The sequence below is a fragment of the Neopelma chrysocephalum genome, unplaced genomic scaffold (assembly GCF_003984885.1).
Source record: "Neopelma chrysocephalum unplaced genomic scaffold, ASM398488v2 Primary Assembly neopelma1_75, whole genome shotgun sequence".
Lineage (NCBI taxonomy): Eukaryota > Metazoa > Chordata > Aves > Passeriformes > Pipridae > Neopelma > Neopelma chrysocephalum.
The window spans coordinates 1643546-1656154 of NW_020897736.1; the positions used below are offsets into that span (position 1 = coordinate 1643546).

A 12609-nucleotide genomic window follows, 5' to 3' on the forward strand; every position below is an offset into this window, starting at 1 on the left:
GGCACTCGGTGCCATGGTCTGGTTGTCATGGTGGTGTTCGGTCGCAGGTTGGACTCGATGATCTCAGGGGTCTTTCCCCATCTAATTGACTCTGCGAATCTGTGAGAAAAGACCTCGACAATGTAAACCAGCGGCAGCAATGTCGGACCGCCTACGTTATTCCCGCCGGAGCTGGCGGAGGGCCGGGCGGAGCTCCGCGCTGTTCCCGCGGCGCCCTGAGGGGCGGTGGGGCCGAGGGCGGGGCTGGGGGCGGGGCCCGCGCTCCCCCTCGGGCTGCCCGCGCCGCGCGTGTCTCCAGGCGGGGCGCGGGGCGGGAGCCAATCGGAAGGCGCCGCCGGCTCGCGGGTGGGCGGTGCCGCGTCCCTCTGCGCCAATCAGACGAGGCGGGGGCGGGGGCCGGAGCGGGGCGGGGCCGGGCGTGGCGCGGGGCGGGGCCGGGGGGCGGGGCCCGGGTAAACACGGCGGCGGGCGGCGCGGCCATGGCGGCGTCTCCTGCGGAGGTGCTGGGGCTGCCGGCCGACGAGGTGAGCGAGGCCCCGGCCGCCCCCAGCGCTCCCCGCTCCCTTCTGCGCGGAGCGCGGGCGGGCGGCGGCTTCTCCGCGGGGCCGGGCCGGGCGGGTCTCCGCTCGGGGCGGGGGTTTCCTGCGGGCCCGCTGCGGCGCGGCGCGGGGCGGGGGAGCGGGTGAGGCGGTGAGGGGGGGTCCCGGCAGGGCCGGAGCCCCGGGGCTGGTTCCCCTCTGCCCGGAGGGGGGGAGCGCGGTGAGCTGGCGGCTGCCGTGTCGCCTAGCACCGGCATTCCCGGCTCCTCCCGGTGGGAGCTGTGGAGCCTCCCCCGTGGACGGAGGGATCCGCGTGTGCTCCCAACTTCCGCGTGACGGGGCGAAGCGGGATTTCTCGTCCCCCCGGGGCCCTCCCCGTACCGAAGAGTCGAGGCTTTGTTCGGGGTTTTGTGGCAGGTGGTGTCACGGGAGCGGTGGATGCATTGGAGCGGTACAGAAGGTGGTTGGGTGCCCGAGCGATGGGGCTCATCCCGGCATTGCCCTGAGCGGCGGTGGGAAATCCTGGGTGCGGTTCAGAGTTTTTGGCAACAAACCCGTGGGTGACCGAAAGTGGCTCCTGCGGCGGCCTCTGTCCGGAGGTCATAGGTCCTGAGCGTGTGGATCTTTATTAGGTGGCTGAGGCTGATGTACCTGTTACCGGTGGATTTTGCATCGTAAGTGTGGCTTGTGCACAGGGCAGGATGTTATGGAATAGTTAACTTAATCAAGAAGAAAGAAACCCACTTTTTTAATTGCAGGTGCAGGAAGACTAAAATCTGTATCTATCTGAAAGGTGTTTGGTGACCTGTTGTGAAATGTCAGTAATATTGTCTTTGAGCCAACAGGATATTTTACCAAGACTGTCTTTGATCAGCTCTTTTTTTGTGTTCGGGCAGTGATTATCTCTGTGTCAATGCACACTTGTTGCCTTAACAGGAATTCAGTTTGTTAAAGCTCTGAAATGGTATTCCTGGTCTGTTAGCATGGCTTTTTTTTCTCAAGTTGTGCTTTACTTCTGGAGAATTAACTAAAAAGCTCCTAAATTATTTTTTTCTTCATCCTAATATTTGAATTACGCAGGATTTCTAATAGAAAATAAGCACTGAATGCTTCAAGGGTTGCATAACACTTCCTATTGCAAGATCCTGTTTTCAGTTGCTAGTAACTTTTTGAGACTGTGTAGTTGGACTAAAACATTCCATGCCTTAGGCTCTCTATTTTAACTTTATTAAACTTTGTTCAATTTAGCTGCTTCTTAACCTCTCTTGCTATGGGGGAAATATTTTGAAATCTGCTTAAAATGGAACAATTCTGATATTCCCTCTGTCCTTTTGAGCATAAATACATTCGTTTGGAACAGCTTGGGGAAGGGAGAGGAAGTTTGAGCATGTAATAAATCTATCAGATCCAACTTTTTCTGTAGTTCAAAAGCTTAGCCAAACCTTTTCAAGTTACAAATGTGAAAAAATGCGGTTTGTTTATGATCAGAGACTCAGTGGTACTTACTGATGGACATGTAACAAACTTGCTTAGTTTTCTTCATAGTTTTCATGTGAGATTCTGCATGCACCAAATGACAAAACAAATGATCTTAGGGTTATAGGAGAACTGCTCTGCCAGCTGCTTTTGCCTTAGGATACTAGAATGGAAAACAGAGTCCTCCCTCCCCGGATGGTCTTTTTCTGTCTTCTGAGAGTTTAAATCTGGAAGATTGTGTTGGTTGTGATTGTGTGTTTGCACGGTCAGAAACCCAGGTCATACTGAGAGTGTCATCAAGGAGTTCTCCGTCCCCTGCCTTGTTTTGCAGGCTTGTTATAGTTTATGTCTGCACACTGCTGCTTCCCAGGGCTGTTCCGGGGCTGTTCTCCAAGACGGATTTACTTGGGGTATGAATTAAAATTGTCTGGTTAAAAAAAAAGCGATGTTATCTGCAGAACCGTTTTACTTGTTGCAGCTTTTGGGTATGATCATGTCGTAAATATAATAATTATAAATAAATGGTTAATAAAATAAGGAAGGCGGGTGAGGAGAAGTTGGTGTAATTGTTGAGACAGTTGAGTGCAGTATTAGAGTGTGGATTCCACCACCACCATGAGAGTTAGGCATTTATGACAGATTACTTGGTTAATGGTGTATTAATCACTTGGACTTAATAAAGGATTGCTAATATGATGTTTTTGATACAAAGAAAAAGAAGCTGGGAGAAAAAGAGACCTGTAATTGAGGTTATTCTGTATACAGTGGATTATTGTGTGGGCTGTACATAGGTGTCTGAGTTGCAGTACCTGAATCAAGCAGATGCAGTTGTCCTTAATTTCTCTTGTTCAGTTTTTCTTCTGTAAAAGTATCCTTGTGTCACCCATAGGACTTTTTATGGCTTATCTGAGTATTGAAATCATGAGCACTAGTAAGGTCAGTGGGGAAAAACTGATAGTTCTGAATTCAGAGCAGGGTCTTAGCAATAGAAAAATAAAGATCTCTAATAATATGAAAAACAAGTTACTTTTTATCCTCTTATTAACTTCTGTTAAAATGGAAAGAAGTGCCATGAAGTGTTCTTCCCACCCCCAGGTCAGACTTCTCTCCCAGTGCTCTTTGCTGGTGCTTTTAGATGTCTTTGCTGAGGTGGAGTGTGTGTACCTACAGGGTTTTGTTGAAGGGCTTCCTCATACAAAACTTTCAGGTTGTTAAGACTTGGATTTCTGTAGATTAAACACTTCAATCAAGCATTTCCTAATGAAGTATTCACTTCCACTTACTGTGTTTTTGTGACTATTGAATGCAATACTAGATGCAGCATTTTCCAACAGTAATTGTGGAATGATCTTTCAAAGACTGAAGGAAGAGTTGTTGATATCTCAGCTAATGCACAATTATTTCCTTGGTTACAGAAGGAATTATGTTTTTTGAGAGGTTTGCTATGTTAAAAATATAATTGCTAAAGAGTTGTTCAGTATTTATTTCTGTTTTCTATTAGAATACCTGTTTGCACTGTGGAATGGCATTCAATAAAATGACAATGCTTTATACATGTATTTGATAATTGATTTAATTAAAAAATTTCTATATGTCAGAGTTCTTACGCTCCCAGCCTGAATTAAGAACTTTTTATTTTGCTTAGCTCTTTTAATGTTGCCTAAATAACATTCCAAATTAGATAGCTTTTCAGACCTGTTGTGTCTGTTATGTTTAATCGGTTTCAGGGATCAAACCAGAAATGGAAACTTCTCACAGGCGAAAATGCCCTTCCCACTTGAATACATTTTCCACTTCAGCTTTCTCAGTCACTGGAGACCTGTCCTGTGTAGAACAAGTGTTCTTGTTTGCAACAGGTCGCATAAGATTTCTCATAAACATATGGTATTTCATTCTGGAAAGCTTTAGGTATATTTTTATATTCCTTTAGGATCTACTACTAGAGTAAGTTGTTTATGGTTATTTAGCTTTCAGCTGGTGAATTGAATGTCTGAGATATGTAGTTTGTCTCCCCTACTTCTGCACACCTTACCCCCCAGCCCTTCTCGTGATGCTGTCTTGGAGGCGATGCTGATGATCAGAAATCTTTCAAACATTACTTCAGAGACTGGCGTGGGCTAGTCTTCCTCTGGTTTGCTTCTGACAAAAACAGTGATTTTTGTTTGGCTTGTTTGTGCCTGACCTTGAGGCAGCCCAGTGCTTCTGTTCCGTTCAAACCCCGCGGTGTCCCCACTCTCTGCACAAGGTGTCTGTTCTTGTACAGGCACTCAAACTGAGAACAAGACATGCACGACTCTGGGCTTCAGAAATGCTCTCCCTTTTTTCTAGGCTGTGAAGGGCTTTACCATTGCAAGGCATGTTCTGGAATCCAGTGTGTCTTAATTAGTGAAGACACTTGTAGAAATAGTGATGCTTGCTGGCTTGAAGTCTTGAGAGGTTTTCTGGGTTTGTTTTGGGTTTGGTTGGTGTGTGGTTGGGTTTTTTTTGAACAGCAATATAATTTGTGTAGATCTGGTGGTTTCCAGAAGCTGTTTTGTGTACCTGGGTCTACTTTGTGTTGTTTTTTTAAAGCCTTTCTTTCACACTGAACTAACAAACACTAAGTGGGAGTGTTATGGATATTGGGTTGAACATGTTGAAAAATTGCTCGGTGGTTGGTTGGGGTTTGTTTGTTGTGTTGCTTTTTGTTGTTTGTGTTTTTTTAATTCTGTTGACAAATGGGTAACTGCATTAGTGGACTTTTGTCTTTTTGAATCTTTTCCTTAATTTGCAATCAAATGCAGGTGTTAAATACAATCTGTAGTAACAGCCAGCATTTCTTGAAGGATGAGACTTCCTTATTTATGGACACAAAACTGTAGAGGGAGGAGAGTGCTCACTGGGTTGTGAAGCAGAGGTCAAGACAGCAAAGTCTCCTTCCTGTTTTCCATCTCCTGGTAAACTGAATTGATGATGCTGAAAAAGATTTATTATCATTTTGATGTACCCTAACATATATGTCTGCCTCACTTGCAAGGTCTGATTATTGCAGGAATTACTTTTCTCCAGCTAAGGCTTCCCATTCTGTGGGAAATGCATTCTTTCAAATGAGAACTGTATGCAGACATGATATGAAGCTTAAGAAAGCCTTAATATATAGTTCCTGATGCTGCCTGAATCTTAAAAGGTGATGCTGCTGTTCTGTTTTATCGTTGTAATAAGCTTTGATGCTTTTTTCTTGACTTTAGTGGTGCTTGATTCTTGACCTATCTAACTGGAACAAAAGAATAACAGGATGTTATTGCCTAGAGGAATTGTTTACAACCGAGTGTTCTCTGTTAGAGTACTCAGTCATTTTTCTATTGGCTTCCTCAAAAAAAAGCTCTCTAGTAGTCCAGGAGATACTGCCATTTTATGTTTTACATTAGATTAACCATCCTGGTCTTAGTGTTTCCTTACATCCTGTGTGAGTCGTTTCAAAAAACGAAATTGAAAAACTGAAGCCAAAACTAGAACCAAATATCCAAATAAGAAAGCCAATAAAATTAATTTTTCAATACTAATCAAATCTGTACTCTGAATAACCCTTCCACTAAATAAAAGCTTTCTCTTTTATTACTAGCAATTACTTTAATTTATCTGACTTTTGTATGTGTCTTACACATGTTAAGCTGCTTTTTCTGTATGGTAGTTGTTCATCTGACCCTAATCAGTCCCCTGCTGCTGACTGAGATGTGTCAGGAATCATCGTTCAACCTCAGAAATGGATTGCAACTTGCTGGAAACTCCTGTAAAGGTGTTTGGACTTGAAGTGTCTACAGTAACATCAGAGAGAGTCTTTCTAGCCACCAAGTTAGATCATAGCATGTTATGTGTTTTGTCTTGCTGCTTAAAGTGAAGGAGAGGAGTTGGAAGTGCAGTATGTTCATACTGGAATTATTGGATGTTGCAGATATGAATTGCTGGCAAAGGTAAATGCCTCCTGCTGATGTAAAATTGTAGCATTGCAATGCACAACATGAAAACCTTCGGGCTTTTCTCGCCCTCCCCTGACTCAGGTGTGGGCATCAGCTCTAACGTGTAAGGTGACAAGTCACAGCTCTTTGTTGTAATCTCGTTGTGACTCTTATCACATTTAGTTTGTGTAGGAAATATTCTGTCGTTTGCATCAGTTCCAGGTTGCACATACTGGTGTCTGTACCTCCCTGTGCACCCTCACAGACCAGAGCCTGCCTTTGGGGGTGCAGAGGAGGATCACACTGGATTGTCCAGTGTCTTGTGCTATGGTCATCAACATGTCACCATTTCTTAATTTGTGCCTTCTTTCTCACCCTTTCTTCCTGCTTATGCCTTTTCTTCTGTCTTCTGCTCTGTCTTGGACGTCTATCACTAAAGCAGGAGTTATTCTCCCAGTTGTCCTTAGTGTTATTTTCCTGCCATGTGAGTTTGGGAGGAATGGGGGTGAGAATGGACAGTGTTAATAGTTGTCCTTTGTAATTATTGACTGCAAACGGCTGTAGCCCAGGCAAGATCTAAGTTGTGAGCAAGTTTTAAACTCCTTATAAGCTTGAAATTTCTTTCCAAGTGCTGTTTTCTTGCCCAAAATGAACAGGTCAAGAACTTCTAACCTTAATATATATTCATTGAATATAGGTAGATTCATAGTGACTTTTGTGGAAATGAAACACTATCCACTTCTGGAAGTGCCACTTTATTAGTTTGATGCTTGCTTTGCTGTTCTGAGAACACGTTTTAAACTATTTTAATAGACATACATAAAAAGGATTTCTGTTTTATGATAAGTTCACAGAATCACAAGCTGGCAAGCATTGCCTTTACACTTTTAAGTTATTGATTGTCTACATACTGGCTCAGAAACCTATTTCATCATCTTGTGACATGGTATCTGTTAGTAAATAAATTAGTAGAGATTATGAAAATGGCATGTTTTAGCAGTCCCAGCTGTTTTGACGAGATCATCTTGAATGTGTACTGTTAGAATATACTAATATGATTAACAATAGAATAACGATAAAACCTGGAAGTTGATAATAAGATAACTATCTTGCTGACTCAGCTCTGTAAAGGATGTTTTGTCTGACTTAATTAGACCAAGAAGTTTTGGATAGTTCAGTCTCTGTAACATGTCACGGCCTTATTCCCCCACCCCTTAGCTTTAAAACGTTACATAACCCCTAAAACAATTGAAGCTCGAATTTATTGGGAGCAGACTAACTGATATAAACATTGTGTGCAGCCACTCCCTGGCAGATTCAGCAGTTCTAAGAAATATTTCTTTTTTGCACACTGTTTTTACCTGGTTTATATTGGGTTACTTGTATTCTCGGAGGGAGCAGTTCAACAGCTCAGTTGTAACATTATTGTGTTCTTTTGTTTGTTTGTTTTTGCTTCCAGCCTCCGGAGTGGCTGGCGGTCAGAAGTTGTCAAAAGAAGCTGAATGTCATTGTTCCATCTATAAAAACAATCCCAGAACAATTCTGTGCCCGGAGCCGCTGCCTTTGATGGGCTGTGTGTGCCCGTCTGTGTCACAGGGCAGCTGGGCACTGGGGCACCAAACCTGGGACACTCCCCGTGTTTGCAGAGCAGCAGGGAAATGCTTGGTCTCCTCGCCTGTACAGATGGAATTAATTCAAATTGACCCCTTCAAGTTAATGTCAGGGCTGCAAAAGCGTGGGTAGACATTTATATCCAGGAAGAGACTCTTGGGGAGATAAACTGGGCTGAGAGAGCAGTTTCCTAGACAAGCTGCAGTGCTGCTGGACATAGATAGTGTGTTCCTGGTTACTGGCCAGGTGCCTGTCCCCTCCTATGTCACCAGAACCACTGGGAGCACAGCAGTGGTGTGAAGGAGTAGCAGGGCGAGCTGGAGGGTGTCTACAGTCGATATGGAAGAGTAGAAGAGGTACAGGCTGCAGCCTGTGTATTTTTTTGACCACAAAACCACTCGTGTTGCAGCTGCCTGTGGATCTACAGGAGTTACTGATCCAGAATTTATTGTGTGTGTGGCTACAAAGGAAGCAAATAAGGATCTCCTGAGCAGGGTGAATGAAGAGGAAAAGGTTCAAAATTGCCTTTGAAACAATAAAATTTTCATTTTGGATCTATTCCCTATGGGTGCCAGAGTCAAGTATCTGATGCTTTATCTCCATGTGGAGTTTGCATCACCTGCTTTGTGTTTGCATGTAACGAGCTTCAAACAGTCCTGGAGCTCTTTGGCTGTTCGTTTCTCTCTGGGATCAGTGTGTTTGGGGCAGCTTTGTTGAGCTGTGGCAGCAGTTGCTCAGCAATCCTGCCTGTCCTCAGTGAGTGGGGAGGAGAGGTCAGCTGGTCACAGCACAGCCCGGTATCCTGTGGGCAGGACTCTGCCTCCTCAGGATGTGCGAGGTCACAGCACTGCGGGTCCTTCCACTGTCAGGCACTTCTGCTTTTGGATCGAACTGTCTGAATTTATCCTGATGTGCCTTGGACACTGCTGTGACCAGAGAATGGGGAACCTCATCTCTTGTGATTATGTATTGCCCTTTCACATTAGCATGGTTTTTTTTCCTGAAGTTTCTAGTCTCCATAGCTTAGAAAAGGAAGGAGTGGATCCCTCAGTATCACCTATCAGTTTGAAAAATACAAAAAGGTGTGAGGTGGCTTTTGACAGTGAGAGCAGTTAGTCAAAAAAGTGAAAGTGAAAACAGATCTGCAGGAAAGATTGTTGTGAACAATTCAGGAATTTTTTTAAACTGTTTTTGTTAATCTAGAAGGGTATTTCTACAAGGCAGCTCATATGTGGATGTTGGCTTGCTTAGTTGTTCTGCTGGGCTAACTAAAATCCTGTAGCTGTCCTAGTTTGGCACTGACCCCAAATAAATAACAGCCTTGCTTTCAGTAAGGCATGTTTAAATCAACCTTCAGCATGCCAGCACTGGGTTTTTGGCTTCCAGTTTCCTGAGGCAATGTACAGAGCAATTTGTCTTTTTGTAAAATAGCTTTCATATCTCTAACGTGATACAAGTAAATAAACCGTGTGATTAAGCCAACTTTAAAATCTCAGGAGTGTGGATGCTATTTTTGGGATCTCCCCTGTGTGGACTACATTGATGCCTTATTAAACCTGACTCAGGGATCCCTGTGCCCAAAAGCATCTAATTGTCTTTGTTTTTCTCATGCTTGAATAACGGAGCAGATCTTGTGGTCTGAGCAACTAAATGCAGGTACGAGAAGAGCTGTTTGTCCTTTAGGGCTGCGTGTCCTACATCAGCATCTGCTCTCGGGCTTTTTCTGAGAAGGAAAAGGTGGGATTGTTTGTCCAGCTGGTTTCTGTCACTTGGGCCCTGTGGGCTGTGACTGAGGATCTTTCTCATGTTGGGAGAGGGTCGTGGTGCACTCAGAGAAGTGCAGAGGTGCTCAGGGAGAGCAGAAATGCACTTGAACCCTCTCAGAAACTCACTGATGTTGGTGTCATTGACGCCAAGTGATTCATAGAAGATGAATTGGGCACTGTTTTATATGCAAGACAAGGATGGATATCTTAGGATATTTGTGATATATTAACAAATGGCTCTTCTTAATTTGATGCCAACATAGATATTTACTTATTTTTTCCTAAATCTGGTCAGTTCTATTACCATCATAAAACACACTGATAATGTTATGCACCTTAAAAGCCTGATCATGGCTAAGAATTTTGAAAGCTTAGGCCACCTATTAGTGGTCAGTGCTGGGTGAGATTGGTTGTTAGGTCTTGCTTTTCTGAAACGTTAGTTTTTTCTAGTAGGAGACAATGTTCTTTAGGTGAAGGGAGAAGATAGACTTGTGATTTGGCTGGAATTGTCTTGGACTGTTGTTTTGTCAGTAAGTGGACACTGTAGATGTTCATCTCAGTTCCCAGGCAATCACCTCCAACTAAAGAGGGTGGGAGAAACTTGCTTACTTTTTTATTGTTTTATTTTAATTTAGTGGTCTGTTTTCAGTTTTATGTTGTTACCCAGTAGTTTCTGCCTCAGGATTAGCATGCAGTTCCCTCCATTAGCTTAAGAACCACTCCACTTGGGATTGGTTAGGGAGTCCAGCCTTGTGGTTGAATAGGAGACCAACGATAAAGCATCCTTAGTGCTTCCTAGGAGTCTCCTTTAGAAAGCACTTTCAGTAGTGTGTGGAATTCAGGAAGGCCCCAGGGGCAACATCTGCTGCTTCAGCCATTGCTCTTGATATCTGTTTAACTCCTTAACCACCTAGACTGGATCAGCTTTCCTCACAAGTGCCTCTGGCTCTCCAGGGCCTACAAACAGCCCTTCATCTGGGAAGCTTTTTGCTTTTCAGAGAAACAGTGCTCATTTGTCTTCTTCCTTTGACATGGTCACAGCTGTTGGGATTCCCTCCCCCTCCCCCGAATTCAGTATCTTATCAGATGAGCCATGGAGGACTGTACAGCTGTATTAATTAACAGGAGGAGTGCAATCACTTATCTCACTCCTGTGAGGCTAATTTCTATAATGTGTAATTGAAATACTCTTTAGTTCCTTAAAAATCTCATACCCTACTAACAGGTCATATCAGAAATCCTGATATTTTGAGTGTGACCTCTCTGTGGTGTTAAATAAAAATAGATGCAAGAATTCTTTATTCGTGCCTTCCCCCCCCCGAGTTCTTTATTTCTTTATTAATCTATTCCGATAAATTTGATACCCTTTTCATTCTACCCAAGAAATAAATATTGTCAGAATCTGTTTCCCACCCTCTGATGGATGCCAAGGTACCATTAGGTGGCAACTTGCATGGTCCCTGTGCATTTGTGTGAGTGTTCAGTCCACTGGCAGGACTGGCTGGTGGGGTGTAAGTGGCAGCCTGTTCCTTGCAGTCCCATAGGTCATGCACCAAAAGCTGTTACACTGTCCAGAGTGTGTTCTCACAAAGGTCTTTGCTTACTCTGTAGAAAGGACAGGTAAGAATTGCCACCTGAGAAACATGGGAGCTGCTCGTGGAAATTGTTCCCAAGTGGTTGCGTTGCCTTTGGCCCCTGGAGCAGTGGAAGTTGCTGGGCTCTCTGGCTTTGGCAATGGCAGCTTGTCCTTCCCATTGCCCCGGGTGTGCCCTGCAGGGTGTGAATGCTGCATCCAGTGCAAGGGTATTGCAGGGCTCCCTGGGGAAGGGAATGGCTGCCACTGCTGGAACAGTTGGGAGTTGGGGAAGAAGGCTGGCAGGAACAGCTGTTTGCTAGGTCAGCTGTCCTGAGGGATTTTAACTCAAAACAAAAGCCCACTCCTATAGAATGCCAAGAAGCTAAATTATTTAAAATACCCAAAACCCTACTGTATTGACATTTTTTTGAATTCTGTGTCTACTGTCAGATGTGGATATGATGGTGATCAGACTGAATTTGCTACTGATAGAGCTGTTTCTATCAGACAAAGTAACTGCATTACCTAGTCTATAGTTTTCAATGCAAATTCAAAATTATGCCAATAATTGCTTTTAGCTTTGTAAATTAAAAGTAGATCTGAAAAATAAATCTGAATGCAACTTGAATATGTTATTTTGTGTTTAAGGAGAACACACGAATCGTCAGAGTGAAGGTTATAGCTGGCATTGGCCTGGCCAAGAAGGATCTCTTAGGAGCCAGGTAAGAATATCTTGTTAATGTATTAAGGGACAGCTGCTTCTTTATTTTCTTTCTGCTGCTTTTTAGTTCTTAGTAAATCCTGCTGTGCCTCTTAAAAAAAAAATCAGAACTGTTTTAACTGGTAACTTTATAAAATTATTGGAGATTATATAAACATGAAGATACCAGTTTTCTTGTCCAGTAGTCGTTTGGACAGATCTTATGCATTGGCAAAAAAAAGGTGTGGGAATGTTTCATTCTCTGCATGGTAAAACAGTTTTGCCATGGAGGATGGATCCATGTATGTATTTTACTTCATGTGGACTGCAGCTAAAATAACAAGAGTTTACTTATAGTCAAAATTTTCTCAGCTGTGTTTTAAAGACTTGGAATGGACACAACACTAAACACTGGCAGCAACAGGACTATTTCAACTCAATTTGTGTGCAGAGGAACAGCATCCACCAATTCTAGAGATGTGGTAGACTCAGGACTGACTGCGGGTTCTGGATATGTACTGATTAAAAAGTTAATCCATGTAAGAAAAGAAACAATCAAAGTGGGTTAACATTTAGCAAAGGAAAGATCAGGCTTCTGAACTGGGAGCTGAAATGCTTGATCTTGTAGACTTGGCAAGTGGGAGAATGCAGTTTGTACTAAAGCTACTTTTGCTTCTGGCCCCTGTACAGAGGGTCTGGAGAAGTACTGATGGGTTTAGTACTAGTTCTGTCCCTGCTTTGGCCTGTGTGCAGGAATGTTGTTATTTTAGCGCTAACAAAATTACTACGTGTGACATCAGTTTAGCATTAGAAAAAATTCTCTTCTGATATTCATATTTTCCTCAAAGCCAGACAGTCTCTCTCCAATTTTTTTTTTGTTCCTGTGCAATTTTTCTTTTTTTTTTCTTTTTTTTTACTTCAAACAAAAATAGGTCAGGTCTTCTCATCATAACTTCAATCTGTGAAAACTATACAGCTCTTTTGCTGTATGGCAGACAGTTTGGTC

General features: G+C 43.4%; 1 protein-coding gene across 1 annotated transcript in view; it reads left to right on the plus strand.

Moving 5' to 3' along the window:
* The first annotated feature begins 467 nt into the window (after nucleotides 1-467).
* Nucleotides 468-12609, plus strand: part of NEDD4 (neural precursor cell expressed, developmentally down-regulated 4, E3 ubiquitin protein ligase) — a 53221-nt gene continuing 41079 nt past the window's right edge. The window contains exons 1-2 of the mRNA XM_027688355.1: nucleotides 468-524; nucleotides 11552-11625. Coding sequence (XP_027544156.1) covers nucleotides 480-524; nucleotides 11552-11625 — 119 coding nt within the window. The 5' untranslated portion in view covers nucleotides 468-479. The remainder of the gene's footprint in view (nucleotides 525-11551; nucleotides 11626-12609) is intronic.